General features: G+C 46.1%; 1 protein-coding gene across 3 annotated transcripts in view; it reads left to right on the plus strand.

The window, feature by feature from the left end:
• Positions 1–21133, plus strand: part of OPN5 (opsin 5) — a 255314-nt gene that overhangs the window by 118866 nt on the left and 115315 nt on the right. For all 3 annotated transcript variants that reach the window (XM_063915251.1, XM_063915249.1, XM_063915250.1), the window contains exon 2: positions 19199–19351. In XM_063915251.1, coding sequence (XP_063771321.1) covers positions 19222–19351 — 130 coding nt within the window. In that variant the 5' untranslated portion in view covers positions 19199–19221. The remainder of the gene's footprint in view (positions 1–19198; positions 19352–21133) is intronic.

Genomic DNA, 21133 nt, shown 5'->3' on the forward strand with positions numbered 1-21133 from the left:
TGCTTTATTTTTACACTGCAATTTAGATTTCAGTTTGAACACACCCCACCCAATTCTAACTCTCTCTGCACATGTTATATCTGTCCCCCCCTGCAGTGCACATGGTTTTGCTCAACTGCTAACAAATTTGCTGCTACGATCAACTCAGAATTAGGCCCCAAGTGTGCTCATTTGCTAGATGGCCATTTATAAATTTATCCTACAAGATCTAATTTCATATTAACTTCCCTGTATTAGTTGACAACTGACCACTGTATTAATATCAACACTGTTTTAGTTTTGATTTAAACTACGATTGGGCTGTGGCGTGAAAAACTGCCAGAGAGAATGAATAATAGACATCACCGAGGTATAATGATTATTAGGTGTCAGCATTCCTAGGTTGCCTATACAGGTACTGCACGATGAGCCCGTGCAGTAGATCCAAGGTAAAATGTGTTTTAGACTCTATAGAGGTTGAGGTCCGTTTTACACTCCAAGATTATGCTACTTGGCACACAATGGGCATGATCCAGAGTCCCATACAATGCCTACAGCATGTTCACTGAGGTTGAGCGACTTTTTGCTATTGTGTATGAAAATAACCTAAAAACTCATTAGCGTGTGTGTTACACAGTGTTTATGCACAGAGGCGCAGTTGCAATTGAGACGTACAGTGTGTGAATTGTATTGGAAATATATTGGTTGTTCCTGGGCAATGACTGGGAGGTAGCTATTCAGACACATGGAGATACATCATCTTTTTGTCTCATTATGGGAGTGCCACGGGCAGGGTCGGACTGGTCCACAGGGGTACAGGGGAAACCACCGGTAGGCCCCACTGCCTGGTAGGGGCCTACCGGTGGGCCCCACCGGTAGGCCCCCCCCTCTAGGGAACAGGTTATAGACTGTTCACTTGAATTATATATTATACATATGTTACCTTATACTGCACAGGACTATGATGTATTCTCTACAGTGCATTGCTGTCATAAATCTGGCACATTGCACTAGCATTAATTACTATATAAATTATCAAGGAGTCCAGACCAGGTACTCTCTAATGGTTAGCCAAACCTCAGTGGTTTCTGGCCACACCCCCTTTGGAGGCTGGTCACACCTCTAAGTATGGGCCCCTACCACTGCATACCCCCGGTGGGTCCTTCATGCTCCTGCCTGACACTGGCCACGGGTGTATTGCTGGTTGCGAGCACAGACGCCTAATTGCTGACCCTAGAGGTCACACTCTGATGGAGAATCTGCTCCTAGCACGAGGCAGGTGCGAGCTTTGATGGTGTGGCCAATGGTTGCATCTGAGGGTGCACCAAGTAGTATATGAGCAACTAAAGATGCTCAGAGTGGGCATCTCAGTCCATACACATTTAGACAGATGGCTGTACACCAGGTGAAGAGCTGATACAATCATTATCATGAAGTTGAAGAAACTACAGCAAAAGACTGTTTCCTTCAGGCAGCCTCAAATTACAATAAGATCCAAATATATCATATAGTATGCATTGTCACATACTATAAATATATATATATATATAAATGAATACAACAAAGCGATATAATGGCAATAGACCTAGTGAGTCTCAAGCCCCTCTCTCGCAAACGCTATTCAGTTAGTCAGGTTCCATCAAATGTTGGGATTTTATTTTCATAAAGATCAATTGTATCTTCTGGGAAAACCTCACCCCAGGAAACGATCTCCCCATATCTGAAGGAGCGAACGCTGAAGGATGCTGACAGTGTGCTCTGTCACTCACAATTTCATATTGAATGACTACTGTAGATTATCTTATATACTGTACAAGAGCCTCACGGTTCACCTGTTACTTGATAGAAAATTACATACAGTAGTTTACTCTGGGCACTTCCAGATAAACTGTGGAAGATTGATTGGATGTCTGCTGGCTATGGAAATCAATTACAACTGTCTGTTAATCCTATTTCTAAATAAACTAGTTTATGGATAACAATTAATAGGACAGGGAACACGTACAAAGGTCAGTATGGCGGTTTTGTTCTATGGTTCTTGAAAGACTATTGAATTTCCTCTTGCCTAAACAATTTAATTAACAGCCCTGGGACATTTCTTTGCAAGATTATTTGTATTCCAGTTCCACTACTAATATTCAGAACATTTGAATAACTTTGAGTCATTTAAAAAAAGAAATCAGAATAACATGTTATTCAAATGATTAAGCTGTGTCCTACAGCTGAAGGTACTGTATCTACTGCCATAGAATTGCTTATCAGTTTAATGCACCGGTTCTCAAACTCGGTCCTCAGGACCCCACACAGTGCATGTTTTGCAGGTCTCCTCACAGAATCACAAGTGAAATAATTAGCTCCACCTATGGACCTTTTAAAATGTGTCAGTGAGTAATTAATAGGGATGAGCGGGTTCAGTTCCTCTGAATCCGAACCCGCCCGAACTTCAGTTTTTTCTTCACGGGTCCGAGCGACTCGGATCTTCCCGCCTTGCTCGGTTAACCCGAGCGCGCCCGAACGTCATCATCCCGCTGTCGGATTCTCGCGAGGCTCGGATTCTATCGCGAGACTCGGATTCTATATAAGGAGCCGCGCGTCGCCGCCATTTTCACACGTGCATTGAGATTCATAGGGAGAGGACGTGGCTGGCGTCCTCTCCGTTTAGAGAAGAGAGTGAGACAGTAGAGAGAGACACAGTAGTAGTAATTTTGAGGAGCATTATAAGGAGGAGTACTACTATACTACTACTACTTGCTGAAGTGATATAGATTAGATAGTGTGACTGTATTAATTATCTGACTTGTGGGGGAGACACTGACAGTGGGGAGCAGTTAGAGTCTGAGAGCAGGACTCAGGAGTACATATAACGTACAGTGCACACTTTTGCTGCCAGAGTCAGTGCCACACTGCCATTGTGACCACACTGACCACCAGACCAGTATAATATATTTTGTTATTGTCTGCTTAGGAGTACTACTTGCAAGTTGCTGATAGTGTGACCAGTGACCTGACCACCAGTTTAATAATCAATCACCACCAGTTTAATATATATATATATATATATATAATTGTATATAATATATATATATATAATATTGTATACCACCTACCCGTGTTTTTTTTTTTTTCATTCTTCTTTATACATACTACTATAGTAGCTTACTGTAGCAGTCTGCGGTGCTGCTGAGCTGACAGTGTCCAGCAGGTCCGTCATCAGTCATTACATAATAAATATATATACCTGTCCGGCTGCAGTACTAGTGATATTATATATACATATATATTGATTTCATCTCATTATCATCCAGTCTATATTAGCAGCAGACACAGTACGTTAGTCCACGGCTGTAGCTACCTCTGTGTCGGCACTCGGCAGTCCATCCATAATTGTATACCACCTCCCCGTGGTTTTTTTTTTCTTTCTTCTTTGTACATACTACTATAGTATAGTAGCTTACTGTAGCAGTCTGCGGTGCTGCTGAGCTGACAGTGTCCAGCAGGTCCGTCATCAGTCATTACATAATAAATATACATACCTGTCCGGCTGCAGTACTAGTGATATTATATTGATTTCATCTCATTATCATCCAGTCTATATTAGCAGCAGACACAGTACGGTAGTCCACGGCTGTAGCTACCTCTGTGTCGGCACTCGGCAGTCCATCCATAATTGTATACCACCTCCCCGTGGTTTTTTTTTTTCTTCTTTGTACATACTACTATAGTATAGTAGCTTACTGTAGCAGTCTGCGGTGCTGCTGAGCTGACAGTGTCCAGCAGGTCCGTCATCAGTCATTACATAATAAATATACATACCTGTCCGGCTGCAGTACTAGTGATATTATATTGATTTCATCTCATTATCATCCAGTCTATATTAGCAGCAGACACAGTACGGTAGTCCACGGCTGTAGCTACCTCTGTGTCGGCACTCGGCAGTCCATCCATAATTGTATACCACCTCCCCGTGGTTTTTTTTTTTCTTTCTTCTTTGTACATACTACTATAGTATAGTAGCTTACTGTAGCAGTCTGCGGTGCTGCTGAGCTGACAGTGTCCAGCAGGTCCGTCATCAATCATTACATAATAAATATACATACCTGTCCGGCTGCAGTACTAGTGATATTATATTAATTTCATCTCATTATCATCCAGTCTATATTAGCAGCAGACACAGTACGGTAGTCCACGGCTGTAGCTACCTCTGTGTCGGCACTCGGCAGTCCATCCATAATTGTATACCACCTCCCCGTGGTTTTTTTTTTCTTCTTTGTACATACTACTATAGTATAGTAGCTTACTGTAGCAGTCTGCGGTGCTGCTGAGCTGACAGTGTCCAGCAGGTCCGTCATCAGTCATTACATAATAAATATATATACCTGTCCGGCTGCAGTACTAGTGATATTATATATATATATATTGATTTCATCTCATTATCATCCAGTCTATATTAGCAGCAGACACAGTACGGTAGTCCACGGCTGTAGCTACCTCTGTGTCGGCAGTCGCTGGTCCATCCATAATTGTATACCACCTACCCGTGTTTTTTTTTTTTTTCTTTCTTCTTCTTTATACATACTACTATAGTAGCTTACTGTAGCAGTCTGCGGTGCTGCTGAGCTGACAGTGTCCAGCAGGTCCGTCATCAGTCATTACATAATAAATATATATACCTGTCCGGCTGCAGTACTAGTGATATTATATATATATATATATATATATATATATATATAATTTCATCTCATTATCATCCAGTCTATATTAGCAGCAGACACAGTACGGTAGTCCACAGCTGTAGCTACCTCTGTGTCGGCAGTCGCTGGTCCATTCATAAGTATACTAGTATCCATCCATCTCCATTGTTTACCTGAGGTGCCTTTTAGTTGTGCCTATTAAAATATGGAGAACAAAAATGTTGAGGTTCCAAAATTAGGGAAAGATCAAGATCCACTTCCACCTCGTGCTGAAGCTGCTGCCACTAGTCATGGCCGAGACGATGAAATGCCAGCAACGTCGTCTGCCAAGGCCGATGCCCAATGTCATAGTACAGAGCATGTAAAATCCAAAACACCAAATATCAGTAAAAAAAAGGACTCCAAAATCTAAAATAAAATTGTCGGAGGAGAAGCGTAAACTTGCCAATATGCCATTTACCACACGGAGTGGCAAGGAACGGCTGAGGCCCTGGCCTATGTTCATGGCTAGTGGTTCAGCTTCACATGAGGATGGAAGCACTCAGCCTCTCGCTAGAAAACTGAAAAGACTCAAGCTGGCAAAAGCACCGCAAAGAACTGTGCGTTCTTCGAAATCCCAAATCCACAAGGAGAGTCCAATTGTGTCGGTTGCGATGCCTGACCTTCCCAACACTGGACGTGAAGAGCATGCGCCTTCCACCATTTGCACGCCCCCTGCAAGTGCTGGAAGGAGCACCCGCAGTCCAGTTCCTGATAGTCAGATTGAAGATGTCAGTGTTGAAGTACACCAGGATGAGGAGGATATGGGTGTTGCTGGCGCTGGGGAGGAAATTGACAAGGAGGATTCTGATGGTGAGGTGGTTTGTTTAAGTCAGGCACCCGGGGAGACACCTGTTGTCCGTGGGAGGAATAGGGCCGTTGACATGCCTGGTGAAAATACCAAAAAAATCAGCTCTTCGGTGTGGAAGTATTTCACCAGAAATGCGGACAACATTTGTCAAGCCGTGTGTTGCCTTTGTCAAGCTGTAATAAGTAGGGGTAAGGATGTTAACCACCTCGGAACATCCTCCCTTATACGTCACCTGCAGCGCATTCATAATAAGTCAGTGACAAGTTCAAAAACTTTGGGCGACAGCGGAAGCAGTCCACTGACCAGTAAATCCCTTCCTCTTGTAACCAAGCTCACGCAAACCACCCCACCAACTCCCTCAGTGTCAATTTCCTCCTTCCCCAGGAATGCCAATAGTCCTGCATGCCATGTCACTGGCAATTCTGACGAGTCCTCTCCTGCCTGGGATTCCTCCGATGCATCCTTGCGTGTAACGCCTACTGCTGCTGGCGCTGCTGTTGTTGCTGCTGGGAGTCGATGGTCATCCCAGAGGGGAAGTCGTAAGCGCACTTTTACTACTTCCACCAAGCAATTGACTGTCCAACAGTCCTTTGCGAGGAAGATGAAATATCACAGCAGTCATCCTGTTGCAAAGCGGATAACTGAGGCCTTGACAACTATGTTGGTGTTAGACGTGCGTCCGGTATCCGCCGTTAGTTCACAGGGAACTAGACAATTTCTTGAGGCAGTGTGCCCCCGTTACCAAATACCATCTAGGTTCCACTTCTCTAGGCAGGCGATACCGAGAATGTACACGGACGTCAGAAAAATACTCACCAGTGTCCTAAAAAATGCAGTTGTACCCAATGTCCACTTAACCACGGACATGTGGACAAGTGGAGCAGGGCAGGGTCAGGACTATATGACTGTGACAGCCCACTGGGTAGATGTATGGACTCCCGCCGCAAGAACAGCAGCGGCGGCACCAGTAGCAGCATCTCGCAAACGCCAACTCTTTCCTAGGCAGGCTACGCTTTGTATCACCGGTTTCCAGAATACGCACACAGCTGAAAACCTCTTACGGCAACTGAGGAAGATCATCGCGGAATGGCTTACCCCAATTGGACTCTCCTGTGGATTTGTGGCATCGGACAACGCCAGCAATATTGTGTGTGCATTAAATATGGGCAAATTCCAGCACGTCCCATGTTTTGCACATACCTTGAATTTGGTGGTGCAGAATTTTTTAAAAAACGACAGGGGCGTGCAAGAGATGCTGTCGGTGGCCAGAAGAATTGCGGGACACTTTCGGCGTACAGGCACCACGTACAGAAGACTGGAGCACCACCAAAAACGCCTGAACCTGCCCTGCCATCATCTGAAGCAAGAAGTGGTAACGAGGTGGAATTCAACCCTCTATATGCTTCAGAGGTTGGAGGAGCAGCAAAAGGCCATTCAAGCCTATACAATTGAGCACGATATAGGAGGTGGAATGTACCTGTCTCAAGCGCAGTGGAGAATGATTTCAACGTTGTGCAAGGTTCTGCAACCTTTTGAACTTGCCACACGTGAAGTCAGTTCAGACACTGCCAGCCTGAGTCAGGTCATTCCCCTCATCAGGCTTTTGCAGAAGAAGCTGGAGGCATTGAAGGAGGAGCTAAAAGGGAGCGATTCCGCTAGGCATGTGGGACTTGTGGATGGAGCCCTTAATTCGCTTAACAAGGATTCACGGGTGGTCAATCTGTTGAAATCAGAGCACTACATTTTGGCCACCGTGCTCGATCCTAGATTTAAAACCTACCTTGGATCTCTCTTTCCGGCAGACACAAGTCTGCTGGGGTTCAAAGACCTGCTGGTGAGAAAATTGTCAAGTCAAGCGGAACGCGACCTGTCAACATCTCCTCCTTCACATTCTCCCGCAACTGGGGGTGCGAGGAAAAGGCTCAGAATTCCGAGCCCACCCGCTGGCGGTGATGCAGGGCAGTCTGGAGCGACTGCTGATGCTGACATCTGGTCCGGACTGAAGGACCTGACAACGATTACGGACATGTCGTCTACTGTCACTGCATATGATTCTCTCACCATTGAAAGAATGGTGGAGGATTATATGAGTGACCGCATCCAAGTAGGCACGTCAGACAGTCCGTACTTATACTGGCAGGAAAAAGAGGCAATTTGGAGGTCCTTGCACAAACTGGCTTTATTCTACCTAAGTTGCCCTCCCACAAGTGTGTACTCCGAAAGAGTGTTTAGTGCCGCCGCTCACCTTGTCAGCAATCTGCGTACGAGGTTACTTCCAGAAAATGTGGAGAAGATGATGTTCATTAAAATGAATTATAATCAATTCCTCCGTGGAGACATTGACCAGCAGCAATTGCCTCCACAAAGTACACAGGGAGCTGAGATGGTGGATTCCAGTGGGGACGAATTGATAATCTGTGAGGAGCAGGATGTACACGGTGATATATCGGAGGATGATGATGAGGTGGACATCTTGCCTCTGTAGAGCCAGTTTGTGCAAGGAGAGATTAATTGCTTCTTTTTCGGTGGGGGTCCAAACCAACCCATCATTTCAGTCACAGTCGTGTGACAGACCCTGTCACTGAAATGATGGGTTGGTTAAAGTGTGCATGTCCTGTTTATACAACATATGGGTGGGTGGGAGGGCCCAAGGACAATTCCATCTTGCACCTCTTTTATCTTTCATTTTTATTTGCGTCATGTGCTGTTTGGGGAGTGTTTTTTGGAAGGGCCATCCTGCGTGACACTGCAGTGCCACTCCTAGATGGGCCAGGTGTTTGTGTCGGCCACTAGGGTCGCTTAGCTTACTCACACAGCTACCTCATTGCGCCTCTTTTTTTCTTCTTTGCGTCATGTGCTGTTTGGGGAGTGTTTTTTGGAAGGGCCATCCTGCGTGACACTGCAGTGCCACTCCTAGATGGGCCAGGTGTTTGTGTCGGCCACTAGGGTCGCTTAGCTTACTCACACAGCTACCTCATTGCGCCTCTTTTTTTCTTCTTTGCGTCATGTGCTGTTTGGGGAGTGTTTTTTGGAAGGGCCATCCTGCGTGACACTGCAGTGCCACTCCTAGATGGGCCAGGTGTTTGTGTCGGCCACTAGGGTCGCTTAGCTTACTCACACAGCTACCTCATTGCGCCTCTTTTTTTCTTCTTTGCGTCATATGCTGTTTGGGGAGTGTTTTTTGGAAGGGCCATCCTGCGTGACACTGCAGTGCCACTCCTAGATGGGCCAGGTGTTTGTGTCGGCCACTAGGGTCGCTTAGCTTAGTCATCCAGCGACCTCGGTGCAAATTTTAGGACTAAAAATAATATTGTGAGGTGTGAGGTATTCAGAATAGACTGAAAATGAGTGGAAATTATGGTTTTTGAGGTTAATAATACTTTGGGATCAAAATGACCCCCAAATTCTATGATTTAAGCTGTTTTTTAGGGTTTTTTGAAAAAAACACCCGAATCCGACAAAAAAAATTCGGTGAGGTTTTGCCAAAACGCGGTCGAACCCAAAACACGGCCGCGGAACCGAACCCAAAACCAAAACACAAAACCCGAAAAATTAATACACCTGTGCACTTGCTGGGTTACCTGCAAAACATGCACTGTGTGGGGTCCTGAGGACCGAGTTTGAGAACCACTGGTTTAATGCATAGATTCTCCTTGTATATAATGGAACAGCTTTGGACAGATTGATGAAATCAGTGGCTGGGATCATCGATTCGGGGGCTGGGATATCACATGATCATTTTCTATAAACCATAAAACAAAAGTAAAATGACTGTAGATATTACAGTATGTTGGTAATTAAAATTCCATTATTATAATCATTTACTTATTTAGGACCTGCATATTTCACAATGGTGCACAGTAAATAATAAAGATGCATTTAGACATGCCATTGCCTGCCCCGAGAAAATATACAATCTTAATTTCTCACCGAAGATAGACACACTGGGGCCAGTACAGGCCGGAGCCAACGTGTCCTAGGAGCAGAATGACTACTGATGTTCTATAAATATCACTTTTTTTTTTTTTTTTTAGAATGTTGGTATTTGATAAGCATGCTTCCCCATGCATGCTGTATATATGTATAAACTGGAATAGGTTAAAAATCCAGAAGGCTCTCACCAATGTTGCAGTGAAAGCTTAGTTTAATTACATACCATCAGTAAGTAAGCCATATGCATACCTCCCAACATGACCCTCTCCAGAAGGGACAGAATGCTCTGCTCCTGGACATCCCTCTTGATTAATTATTGCCATCACCTGTGCTGAAACATCTTTCTTATCAAACAACTAGTTCAGCACAAGTGATGGCATTTATACATTAAAAGGGAAGTCCAGGAACAGAGCATTCTGTCCCTTCTGGAGAGGGTCATGTTGGGAGGTATGCAAGCATATGTATAATCAATGTTTTGGCCCATAGAAAAGAAGGCGATAACACAGGTGACATATCCACAGCGGAGGCAAGCAGTAGAATGATAAATAACATACCACTTACCTGTACTTAAATATACCTCTAAAACCCCCAGGTGATGGGAATCAAGGGGCCGTGTGAGCTCCTATTCATATCCTCATTATGGCCCTCGTAGCTTCTCATTGGATGCATAGAGTCACATGGTGTGCTACTACCTATTCAAAATAAGTAAAGGGCTGTGCATTCCACAATGGAACACAACAAACTGACATGGATAGATGATGCCAGCAAACACAAGAATTACAGGACAGACAATTGTCACCAGTGCTTATCACTAGAGATGAGCGGGTTCGGTTTCTCTGAATCCGAACCCGCACGAACTTCATGTTTTTTTTCACGGGTCCGAGCGACTCGGACCTTCCCGCCTTGCTCGGTTAACCCGAGCGCGCCCGAACATCATCATGACGCTGTCGGATTCTCGCGAGACTCGGATTCTATATAAGGAGCCGCGCGTCGCCGCCATTTTCACACGTGCATTGAGATTGATAGGGAGAGGACGTGGCTGGCGTCCTCTCCATTTAGATTAGGAGAGAGAGAGAGAGATTGACCTGAGGCTGATACTGTAGAAGAGAGTGCAGAGTTTAGTGACTGACCACAGTGACCACCAGCAGTGCAGTTGTTTTATTTAATATATCCGTTCTCTGCCTGAAAAAAACGGTACACACAGTGACTCAGTCACATACCATATCTGTGTGCACTGCTCAGCCCAGTGTGCTGCATGCCTGCATCATCTATGTATATATTATATATCTGACTGTGCTCAGCTCACACAGCTTATAATTGTGGGGGAGACTGGGGAGCACTGCAGTGCCAGTTATAGGTTATAGCAGGAGCCAGGAGTACAAGACAGTCACATACCATATCTGTGTGCACTGCTCAGCCCAGTGTGCTGCATCATCTATGTATATATTATATATCTGACTGTGCTCAGCTCACACAGCTTATAATTGTGGGGGAGACTGGGGAGCACTGCAGTGCCAGTTATAGGTTATAGCAGGAGCCAGGAGTACATATTATATTAAAATTAAACAGTGCACACTTTTGCTGCAGGAGTGCCACTGCCAGTGTGACTGACCAGTGACCTGACCACACTGACCACCAGTATAGTTAGTAGTATACTATATTGTGATTGCCTGAAAAAGTTAAACACTCGTCGTGTGACTTCACTTGTGTGGTGTTTTTTTTTTATTCTATAAAAAACTCATTCTGCTGACAGACAGTGTCCAGCAGGTCCGTCATTATATAATATATATACCTGTCCGGCTGCAGTAGTGATATATATATATTTTTATATCATTTTTTATCATCCAGTCGCAGCAGACACAGTACGGTAGTTCACGGCTGTAGCTACCTCTGTGTCGGCACTCGGCAGTCCATCCATAATTGTATACCACCTACCCGTGGTTTTTTTTCTTTCTTCTTTATACATACATACTACTACATCTCTTTATCAACCAGTCTATATTAGCAGCAGACACAGTACAGTACGGTAGTTCACGGCTGTGGCTACCTCTGTGTCGGCACTCGGCAGTCCGTCCATAATTGTATACCACCTAACCGTGGTTTTTTTTTCTTTCTTCTTTATACATACATACTACGACATCTCTTTATCAACCAGTCTATATTAGCAGCAGACACAGTACAGTACGGTAGTTCACGGCTGTGGCTACCTCTGTGTCGGCACTCGGCAGTCCGTCCATAATTGTATACCACCTAACCGTGGTTTTTTTTTCTTTCTTCTTCATACATACATACTACGACATCTCTTTATCAACCAGTCTATATTAGCAGCAGACACAGTACAGTACGGTAGTTCACGGCTGTGGCTACCTCTGTGTCGGCACTCGGCAGTCCGTCCATAATTGTATACCACCTAACCGTGTTTTTTTTTTCTTTCTTCTTTATACATACATACTACGACATCTCTTTATCAACCAGTCTATATTAGCAGCAGACACAGTACAGTACGGTAGTTCACGGCTGTGGCTACCTCTGTGTCGGCACTCGGCAGTCCGTCCATAATTGTATACCACCTAACCGTGGTTTTTTTTTCTTTCTTCTTCATACATACATACTACGACATCTCTTTATCAACCAGTCTATATTAGCAGCAGACACAGTACAGTACGGTAGTTCACGGCTGTGGCTACCTCTGTGTCGGCACTCGGCAGTCCGTCCATAATTGTATACCACCTACCCGTGGTTTTTTTTTCTTTCTTCTTTATACATACATACTACTACATCTCTTTATCAACCAGTCTATATTAGCAGCAGACACAGTACAGTACGGTAGTTCACGGCTGTGGCTACCTCTGTGTCGGCACTCGGCAGTCCGTCCATAATTGTATACCACCTACCCGTGGTTTTTTTTTCTTTCTTCTTCATACATACATACTACGACATCTCTTTATCAACCAGTCTATATTAGCAGCAGACACAGTACAGTACGGTAGTTCACGGCTGTGGCTACCTCTGTGTCGGCACTCGGCAGTCCGTCCATAATTGTATACCACCTAACCGTGGTTTTTTTTTCTTTCTTCTTCATACATACATACTACGACATCTCTTTATCAACCAGTCTATATTAGCAGCAGACACAGTACGGTAGTTCACGGCTGTAGCTACCTCTGTGTCGGCACTCGGCAGTCCGTCCATAATTGTATACTAGTATCCATCCATCTCCATTGTTTACCTGAGGTGCCTTTTAGTTGTGCCTATTAAAATATGGAGAACAAAAATGTTGAGGTTCCAAAATTAGGGAAAAATAAAATTGTCGGAGGAGAAGCGTAAACTTGCCAATATGCCATTTACCACACGGAGTGGCAAGGAACGGCTGAGGCCCTGGCCTATGTTCATGGCTAGTGGTTCAGCTTCACATGAGGATGGAGGCACTCAGCCTCTCGCTAGAAAAATGAAAAGACTCAAGCTGGCAAAAGCAGTAGCACCGCAAAGAACTGTGCGTTCTTCGAAATCCCAAATCCACAAGGAGAGTCCAATTGTGTCGGTTGCGATGCCTGACCTTCCCAACACTGGACGTGAAGAGCATGCGCCTTCCACCATTTGCACGCCCCCTGCAAGTGCTGGAAGGAGCACCCGCAGTCCAGTTCCTGATAGTCAGATTGAAGATGTCAGTGTTGAAGTACACCAGGATGAGGAGGATATGGGTGTTGCTGGCGCTGGGGAGGAAATTGACCAGGAGGATTCTGATGGTGAGGTGGTTTGTTTAAGTCAGGCACCCGGGGAGACACCTGTTGTCCGTGGGAGGAATATGGCCGTTGACATGCCTGGTGAAAATACCAAAAAAATCAGCTCTTCGGTGTGGAACTATTTCAACAGAAATGCGGACAACAGGTGTCAAGCCGTGTGTTCCCTTTGTCAAGCTGTAATAAGTAGGGGTAAGGACGTTAACCACCTCGGAACATCCTCCCTTATACGTCACCTGCAGCGCATTCATAATAAGTCAGTGACAAGTTCAAAAAACTTTGGGTGACAGCGGAAGCAGTCCACTGACCAGTAAATCCCTTCCTCTTGTAACCAAGCTCACGCAAACCACCCCACCAACTCCCTCAGTGTCAATTTCCTCCTTCCCCAGGAATGCCAATAGTCCTGCAGGCAATGTCACTGGCAATTCTGACGAGTCCTCTCCTGCCTGGGATTCCTCAGATGCATCCTTGCGTGTAACGCCTACTGCTGCTGGCGCTGCTGTTGTTGCTGCTGGGAGTCGATGGTCATCCCAGAGGGGAAGTCGTAAGCCCACTTGTACTACTTCTAGTAAGCAATTGACTGTTCAACAGTCCTTTGCGAGGAAGATGAAATATCACAGCAGTCATCCTGCTGCAAAGCGGATAACTGAGGCCTTGACAACTATGTTGGTGTTAGACGTGCGTCCGGTATCCGCCGTTAGTTCACAGGGAACTAGACAATTTATTGAGGCAGTGTGCCCCCGTTACCAAATACCATCTAGGTTCCACTTCTCTAGGCAGGCGATACCGAGAATGTACACGGACGTCAGAAAAAGACTCACCAGTGTCCTAAAAAATGCAGTTGTACCCAATGTCCACTTAACCACGGACATGTGGACAAGTGGAGCAGGGCAGGGTCAGGACTATATGACTGTGACAGCCCACTGGGTAGATGTATGGACTCCCGCCGCAAGAACAGCAGCGGCGGCACCAGTAGCAGCATCTCGCAAACGCCAACTCTTTCCTAGGCAGGCTACGCTTTGTATCACCGGTTTCCAGAATACGCACACAGCTGAAAACCTCTTACGGCAACTGAGGAAGATCATCGCGGAATGGCTTACCCCAATTGGACTCTCCTGTGGATTTGTGGCATCGGACAACGCCAGCAATATTGTGTGTGCATTAAATATGGGCAAATTCCAGCACGTCCCATGTTTTGCACATACCTTGAATTTGGTGGTGCAGAATTATTTAAAAAACGACAGGGGCGTGCAAGAGATGCTGTCGGTGGCCAGAAAAATTGCGGGACACTTTCGGCGTACAGGCACCACGTACAGAAGACTGGAGCACCACCAAAAACTACTGAACCTGCCCTGCCATCATCTGAAGCAAGAAGTGGTAACGAGGTGGAATTCAACCCTCTATATGCTTCAGAGGTTGGAGGAGCAGCAAAAGGCCATTCAAGCCTATACAATTGAGCACGATATAGGAGGTGGAATGCACCTGTCTCAAGCGCAGTGGAGAATGATTTCAACGTTGTGCAAGGTTCTGATGCCCTTTGAACTTGCCACACGTGAAGTCAGTTCAGACACTGCCAGCCTGAGTCAGGTCATTCCCCTCATCAGGCTTTTGCAGAAGAAGCTGGAGACATTGAAGGAGGAGCTAACACGGAGCGATTCCGCTAGGCATGTGGGACTTGTGGATGGAGCCCTTAATTCGCTTAACAAGGATTCACGGGTGGTCAATCTGTTGAAATCAGAGCACTACATTTTGGCCACCGTGCTCGATCCTAGATTTAAAGCCTACCTTGGATCTCTCTTTCCGGCAGACACAAGTCTGCTGGGGTTGAAAGACCTGCTGGTGAGAAAATTGTCAAGTCAAGCGGAACGCGACCTGTCAACATCTCCTCCTTCACATTCTCCCGCAACTGGGGGTGCGAGGAAAAGGCTCAGAATTCCGAGCCCACCCGCTGGCGGTGATGCAGGGCAGTCTGGAGCGACTGCTGATGCTGACATCTGGTCCGGACTGAAGGACCTGACAACGATTACGGACATGTCGTCTACTGTCACTGCATATGATTCTCTCACCATTGAAAGAATGGTGGAGGATTATATGAGTGACCGCATCCAAGTAGGCACGTCACACAGTCCATACTTATACTGGCAGGAAAAAGAGGCAATTTGGAGGCCATTGCACAAACTGGCTTTATTCTACCTAAGTTGCCCTCCCACAAGTGTGTACTCCGAAAGAGTGTTTAGTGCCGCCGCTCACCTTGTCAGCAATCGGCGTACGAGGTTACATCCAGAAAATGTGGAGAAGATGATGTTCATTAAAATGAATTATAATCAATTCCTCCGCGGAGACATTGACCAGCAGCAATTGCCTCCACAAAGTACACAGGGAGCTGAGATGGTGGATTCCAGTGGGGACGAATTGATAGTCTGTGAGGAGGGGGATGTACACGGTGATATATCGGAGGGTGATGATGAGGTGGACATCTTGCCTCTGTAGAGCCAGTTTGTGCAAGGAGAGATTAATTGCTTCTTTTTTGGGGGGGGTCCAAACCAACCCGTCATATCAGTCACAGTCGTGTGGCAGACCCTGTCACTGAAATGATGGGTTGGTTAAAGTGTGCATGTCCTGTTTTGTTTATACAACATAAGGGTGGGTGGGAGGGCCCAAGGACAATTCCATCTTGCACCTCTTTTTTCTTTTATTTTTCTTTGCGTCATGTGCTGTTTGGGGAGGGTTTTTTGGAAGGGACATCCTGCGTGACACTGCAGTGCCACTCCTAAATGGGCCCGGTGTTTGTGTCGGCCACTAGGGTCGCTAATCTTACTCACACAGTCAGCTACCTCATTGCGCCTCTTTTTTTCTTTGCGTCATGTGCTGATTGGGGAGGGTTTTTTGGAAGGGACATCCTGCGTGACACTGCAGTGCCACTCCTAAATGGGCCCGGTGTTTGTGTCGGCCACTAGGGTCGCTAATCTTACTCACACAGTCAGCTACCTCATTGCGCCTCTTTTTTTCTTTGCGTCATGTGCTGATTGGGGAGGGTTTTTTGGAAGGGACATCCTGCGTGACACTGCAGTGCCACTCCTAAATGGGCCCGGTGTTTGTGTCGGCCACTAGGGTCGCTAATCTTACTCACACAGTCAGCTACCTCATTGCGCCTCTTTTTTTCTTTGCGTCATGTGCTGATTGGGGAGGGTTTTTTGGAAGGGACATCCTGCGTGACACTGCAGTGCCACTCCTAAATGGGCCCGGTGTTTGTGTCGGCCACTAGGGTCGCTAATCTTACTCACACAGTCAGCTACCTCATTGCGCCTCTTTTTTTCTTTGCGTCATGTGCTGATTGGGGAGGGTTTTTTGGAAGGGACATCCTGCGTGACACTGCAGTGCCACTCCTAAATGGGCCCGGTGTTTGTGTCGGCCACTAGGGTCGCTAATCTTACTCACACAGTCAGCTACCTCATTGCGCCTCTTTTTTTCTTTGCGTCATGTGCTGATTGGGGAGGGTTTTTTGGAAGGGACATCCTGCGTGACACTGCAGTGCCACTCCTAAATGGGCCCGGTGTTTGTGTCGGCCACTAGGGTCGCTAATCTTACTCACACAGTCAGCTACCTCATTGCGCCTCTTTTTTTCTTTGCGTCATGTGCTGATTGGGGAGGGTTTTTTGGAAGGGACATCCTGCGTGACACTGCAGTGCCACTCCTAAATGGGCCCGGTGTTTGTGTCGGCCACTAGGGTCGCTTATCTTACTCACACAGTCAGCTACCTCATTGCGCCTCTTTTTTTCTTTGCGTCATGTGCTGATTGGGGAGGGTTTTTTGGAAGGGACATCCTGCGTGACACTGCAGTGCCACTCCTAGATGGGCCAGGTGTTTGTGTCGGCCACTAGTGTCGCTTAGCTTAGTCATCCAGCGACCTTGGTGCAAATTTTAGGACTAAAAATAATATTGTGAGGTGTGAGGTATTCAGAATAGACTGAAAATGAGTGGAAATTATGGTTTTTGAGGTTAATAATAATATGGGATCAAAATGACCCCCAAATTCTATGATTTAAGCTGTTTTTTAGTGTTTTTTAAAAAAAACACCCGAATCCAAAACACACCCGAATCCGACAAAAAAAATTCGGTGAGGTTTTGCCAAAACGCGGTCGAACCCAAAACACGGCCGCGGAACCGAACCCAAAACCAAAACACAAAACCCGAAAAATTTCAGGCGCTCATCTCTACTTATCACCACCACTACAAACCTGTGTGTGTGCCTAGCACATGTTTGTCCGATGCACTCATGAACTGTTTTACCACAAATACTATAATAATTATTCTGTTTTTGTCTTTTCCCCTCCAATTTAAATGTGATTCAACGAGCAATAGGGGAAATGTATCAAACGTCCAAAAAAGGGACAAATGGAGAAATTACTCATGTCAACCAATCAGCTTCCAGCTAACATTCATTAACTACATGATATAAAATGGTAGCTAGAAGCTGATTATGGGCTATGGGAAACTTCTCCATCTGTTTTCTTTTAAATGTTTGAAACATCTTTTTACCCCCCAGTGTTCTGTAAGTATTTTCCCGCTCCTTGAGTGCTTGCTGACCTTTGTACATACTTGCTCCTATTGATTTTTCCTCCATGTGAGATCTTGAGGAGAGATCCTGGTGAGAAGAACAAGGGATCCTGGGTCTGCAAATGGTGTGAATCTGGTCCCTCCTCCTCCTGATCAGTGGCGCTGTTTGTACCATTGAGAAGCAGTCCCACAATAATGCAACTCACTGCAAATTGCATTGTCAGACTCTCAGACCGTACACTTTCCCAGTGATCTGGGAGACCGCTCTACTCTCACTTGAGACCACAATGTTTGTCCTCCTATCATCTACACAATAACTCCCTGTCCTCTTTTCTTATTAATCTAACAGAGCATCTCAAATCACTCTATAATTGGATTATGGATTTTTCCGGACTGGATGTCGGTGGTCAGACGCCCGACAGTGGCATCCCGGCAATCAGAATCCCAACAGCCATTCCAAAAGTACCCTAACCTTCCGCTGCCGCCTACCCTAACCCTCCCTTGTGGGTGCCTAACCCTAACCCTCCCTGGTGATGCCTAACCCTAAAACTCTCCGCTTGGTGCCTAAACCTAACCTTCCCTTCCAAGTGCCTAACCCTAGAACCCCCTCCCCGGTACCTAACCATAACCTTCCCATCCCTGCTCCGTAACCCTAACCCCCCTTCTAATGCCTAGACCTAATCCCCCCCGACAGTGGGAGAACGCGAGCGCATTCTACTGGAAGAACATTTGGGATTCCTGGGTTCCATATTTTGACGCCGGGATCCCGACTTCCATGAGGGATTCCAGCATCGTAATTTGACCGCCGGGATCCCATACGGTGGCATTTTAACTGAATCCCATTTGTCCATCCCATGTGCATTCCTCTTATATTCTAGACAACATTTTTCTTCTGCAGTTTAGAAAATAAAAGCTGTCTGTTACTGCAGCATTTATACTGATATTTTCGCATTATGCCTCAGGGATATTGCTAGTAGTTCCTAGTGAATCCATAGGCTTAATGGGGGTAATTCTGAGTTGATCGCAACAGGAATTTTGTTAGCAGTTGGGCAAAACCATGTGCACTGCAGGGGAGGCAGATATAACATGTGCAGAGAGAGTTAGATTTGGGTGGGTTATTTTGTTTCTGTGCAGGGTAAATACTGGCTGCTTTATTTTTACACTGCAATTTAGATTTCAATTGGATCACACCCCACCCAAATCTAACTCTCTCTGCACATGTTATATCTACCTCCCCTACAGTGCACATGGTTTTGCCCAACTGCTAACAAAGTTCCTGCTGCGATCAACTCAGAATTACCCCCAATATGTGTTGTCTGTCTCAGCTGTGTGCACAGTACATGTATTATTGCCCCTTCTGGTCCCAGTATCTATGTACTTGCATCTGCAGTCACAGGTAAATCTTCTACTTGCAGGATTAAACACGCGCCTTTTCTGTTTACCTACAGGCATGACTGACACTTGAAGCAGGATGGCAACAAACAAAACATTATTGGAAAATCATGGCCTCATTCCAATGATTGAAAGAGGCGGAGACTTATTTGAATCCAAACTTTCAAAAGAAGCTGACATCATTTCTGCATTATACCTGATGATCATTGGTAAGGTCCATCATCTACTGTATATACAAATATAAATGCCCATATGCTGTCTGACAGTCTGAATGTACTTATCGGTCGATGCCTTACATGCCTGGCACCTGTAGGCTCCATGATCTGCCCTTGGGTGCTAGTGGCTTGTGCTCCAAAGCTGTACATGACTTGCAGAAAGAGCACCTTGTTGTTTCCTGGCACAAATATTGTCTTGGATGCCACCTTCTTGCTGCAGGGATCTAAGGTGATTTCTCTCAAGTACCAAAAAGATATGTGGATAGATTTATACTTTAGAATGTAAGCTGTCACGAGCAGGGCCCTCATCCCTCATGTGCTTATCCTTCTCTTACTTTAACCAGCCTCGACGGCACCTAATCCCCCGGTTTTCTGCCACCCTGATACTTATGTCAGTGTTTATTTACCCTGTACTTGTCCTATATTGTCTTCAACTGTAAGTAGGGCCGGACTGCCCATCTGGCACTTCTGGCAAAAGCAGGGCCGGACTGCCCATCTGGCACTTCTGGCAAAAGCAGGGCCGGTCCTGTCATTCAGAGAGCTGGAAAGGCCGCATTCAGCGCAGCCTCCGGCTCTCTGTTGTGGATGCTCCCCCGCCCCCCTGACCAAGGTAATCGAGGCGTGCCGTGAGTCCACACCCCCTGAGTTGCGGCCCGCCTCTGCCCGTTTCCATGGAAATGAGGGCGTGCCGCGAGTCCACGCCCCCTTGACTTGTGGCACGCCCCTGTCGCTAGTGTCTGCGTGCCCCGCACGCGCAAGCCAGGACCGATTTTGGCCCCCAGTCCATCCCTGACTGTAAGTCACTATTGTACCCAGGGGCGGATTGGGAACAAAAAGCGGCCCTGGAAAATTTTGTACTAGTGGCCCCACATGGGCAGCACCAGAGGTGTAATGCTGGCCATACACTTGTGCGATGCCCCGCAACGCGACATCGCGGGGCGTCGCACCGGCAGTTCAGGTGCGATCAAATCGCACCTGATCTGCCAAAGTGGTTACCATGCGATCATGCGATAGATCGCATGGTAATCACGTGATGGGCACATCACCGCCGAGTGGGAGCGGCTTCTGACCGCTCCTGGTGGGTGCCCATCGCACATCGCAGTGCGATATATCTCATGTGGGTTTAAAACCACATGCGATCGCACTGCGATGCGAGAAATATTATGTGCAGCACATAATATCTTGAGACGCGATATTCAACCGGCATGCCCGCGCATCGCGTCGAAAGGTACCTTAAATGTGCATACAATCCTTCGATTTCTCGCACAGATGTGGTCGAAATCGAAGGATAGTATCGATAATATCACACGTGTATGGGCACCGTAAGGTCTAGCCATGGGCCATGGCAGCAGCACCCTCCCCCCAAGACTTTCCAGATAGTGGGCATGTCCAGCATCAAGGGGGAAGTTAAAAAGAAATAAAATTAAATATTATGAGCACACGTTCAAAAGAACGGCCGATATATCGACCAGTGTGTACGGGCCTTTAAAGCGCCCCTGCTCCTACTGTATAGCATTTATTCCTATTGCAGCTTTGACAACTCGCACCTTAGTAAATGAACCCCGTACACTGTGATAAACACCTTCATTTTTCAAGCAGAGATCTCCAGGCTTGTGTGACCACGATTCCAAATGGATTGTTCAAAAGGGTTGACGGGAAAGTATATTTGAAGTACTAGCTCGGAAGATTTAGTTTTGAAGGAGGATATTAAGATTAGCAATATGATTACTTTATGATACAAAGAAGACAAGTTTTTACATTAAAGACCTATATCAA

This window comes from Pseudophryne corroboree, chromosome 4 (assembly GCF_028390025.1).
Source record: "Pseudophryne corroboree isolate aPseCor3 chromosome 4, aPseCor3.hap2, whole genome shotgun sequence".
Lineage (NCBI taxonomy): Eukaryota > Metazoa > Chordata > Amphibia > Anura > Myobatrachidae > Pseudophryne > Pseudophryne corroboree.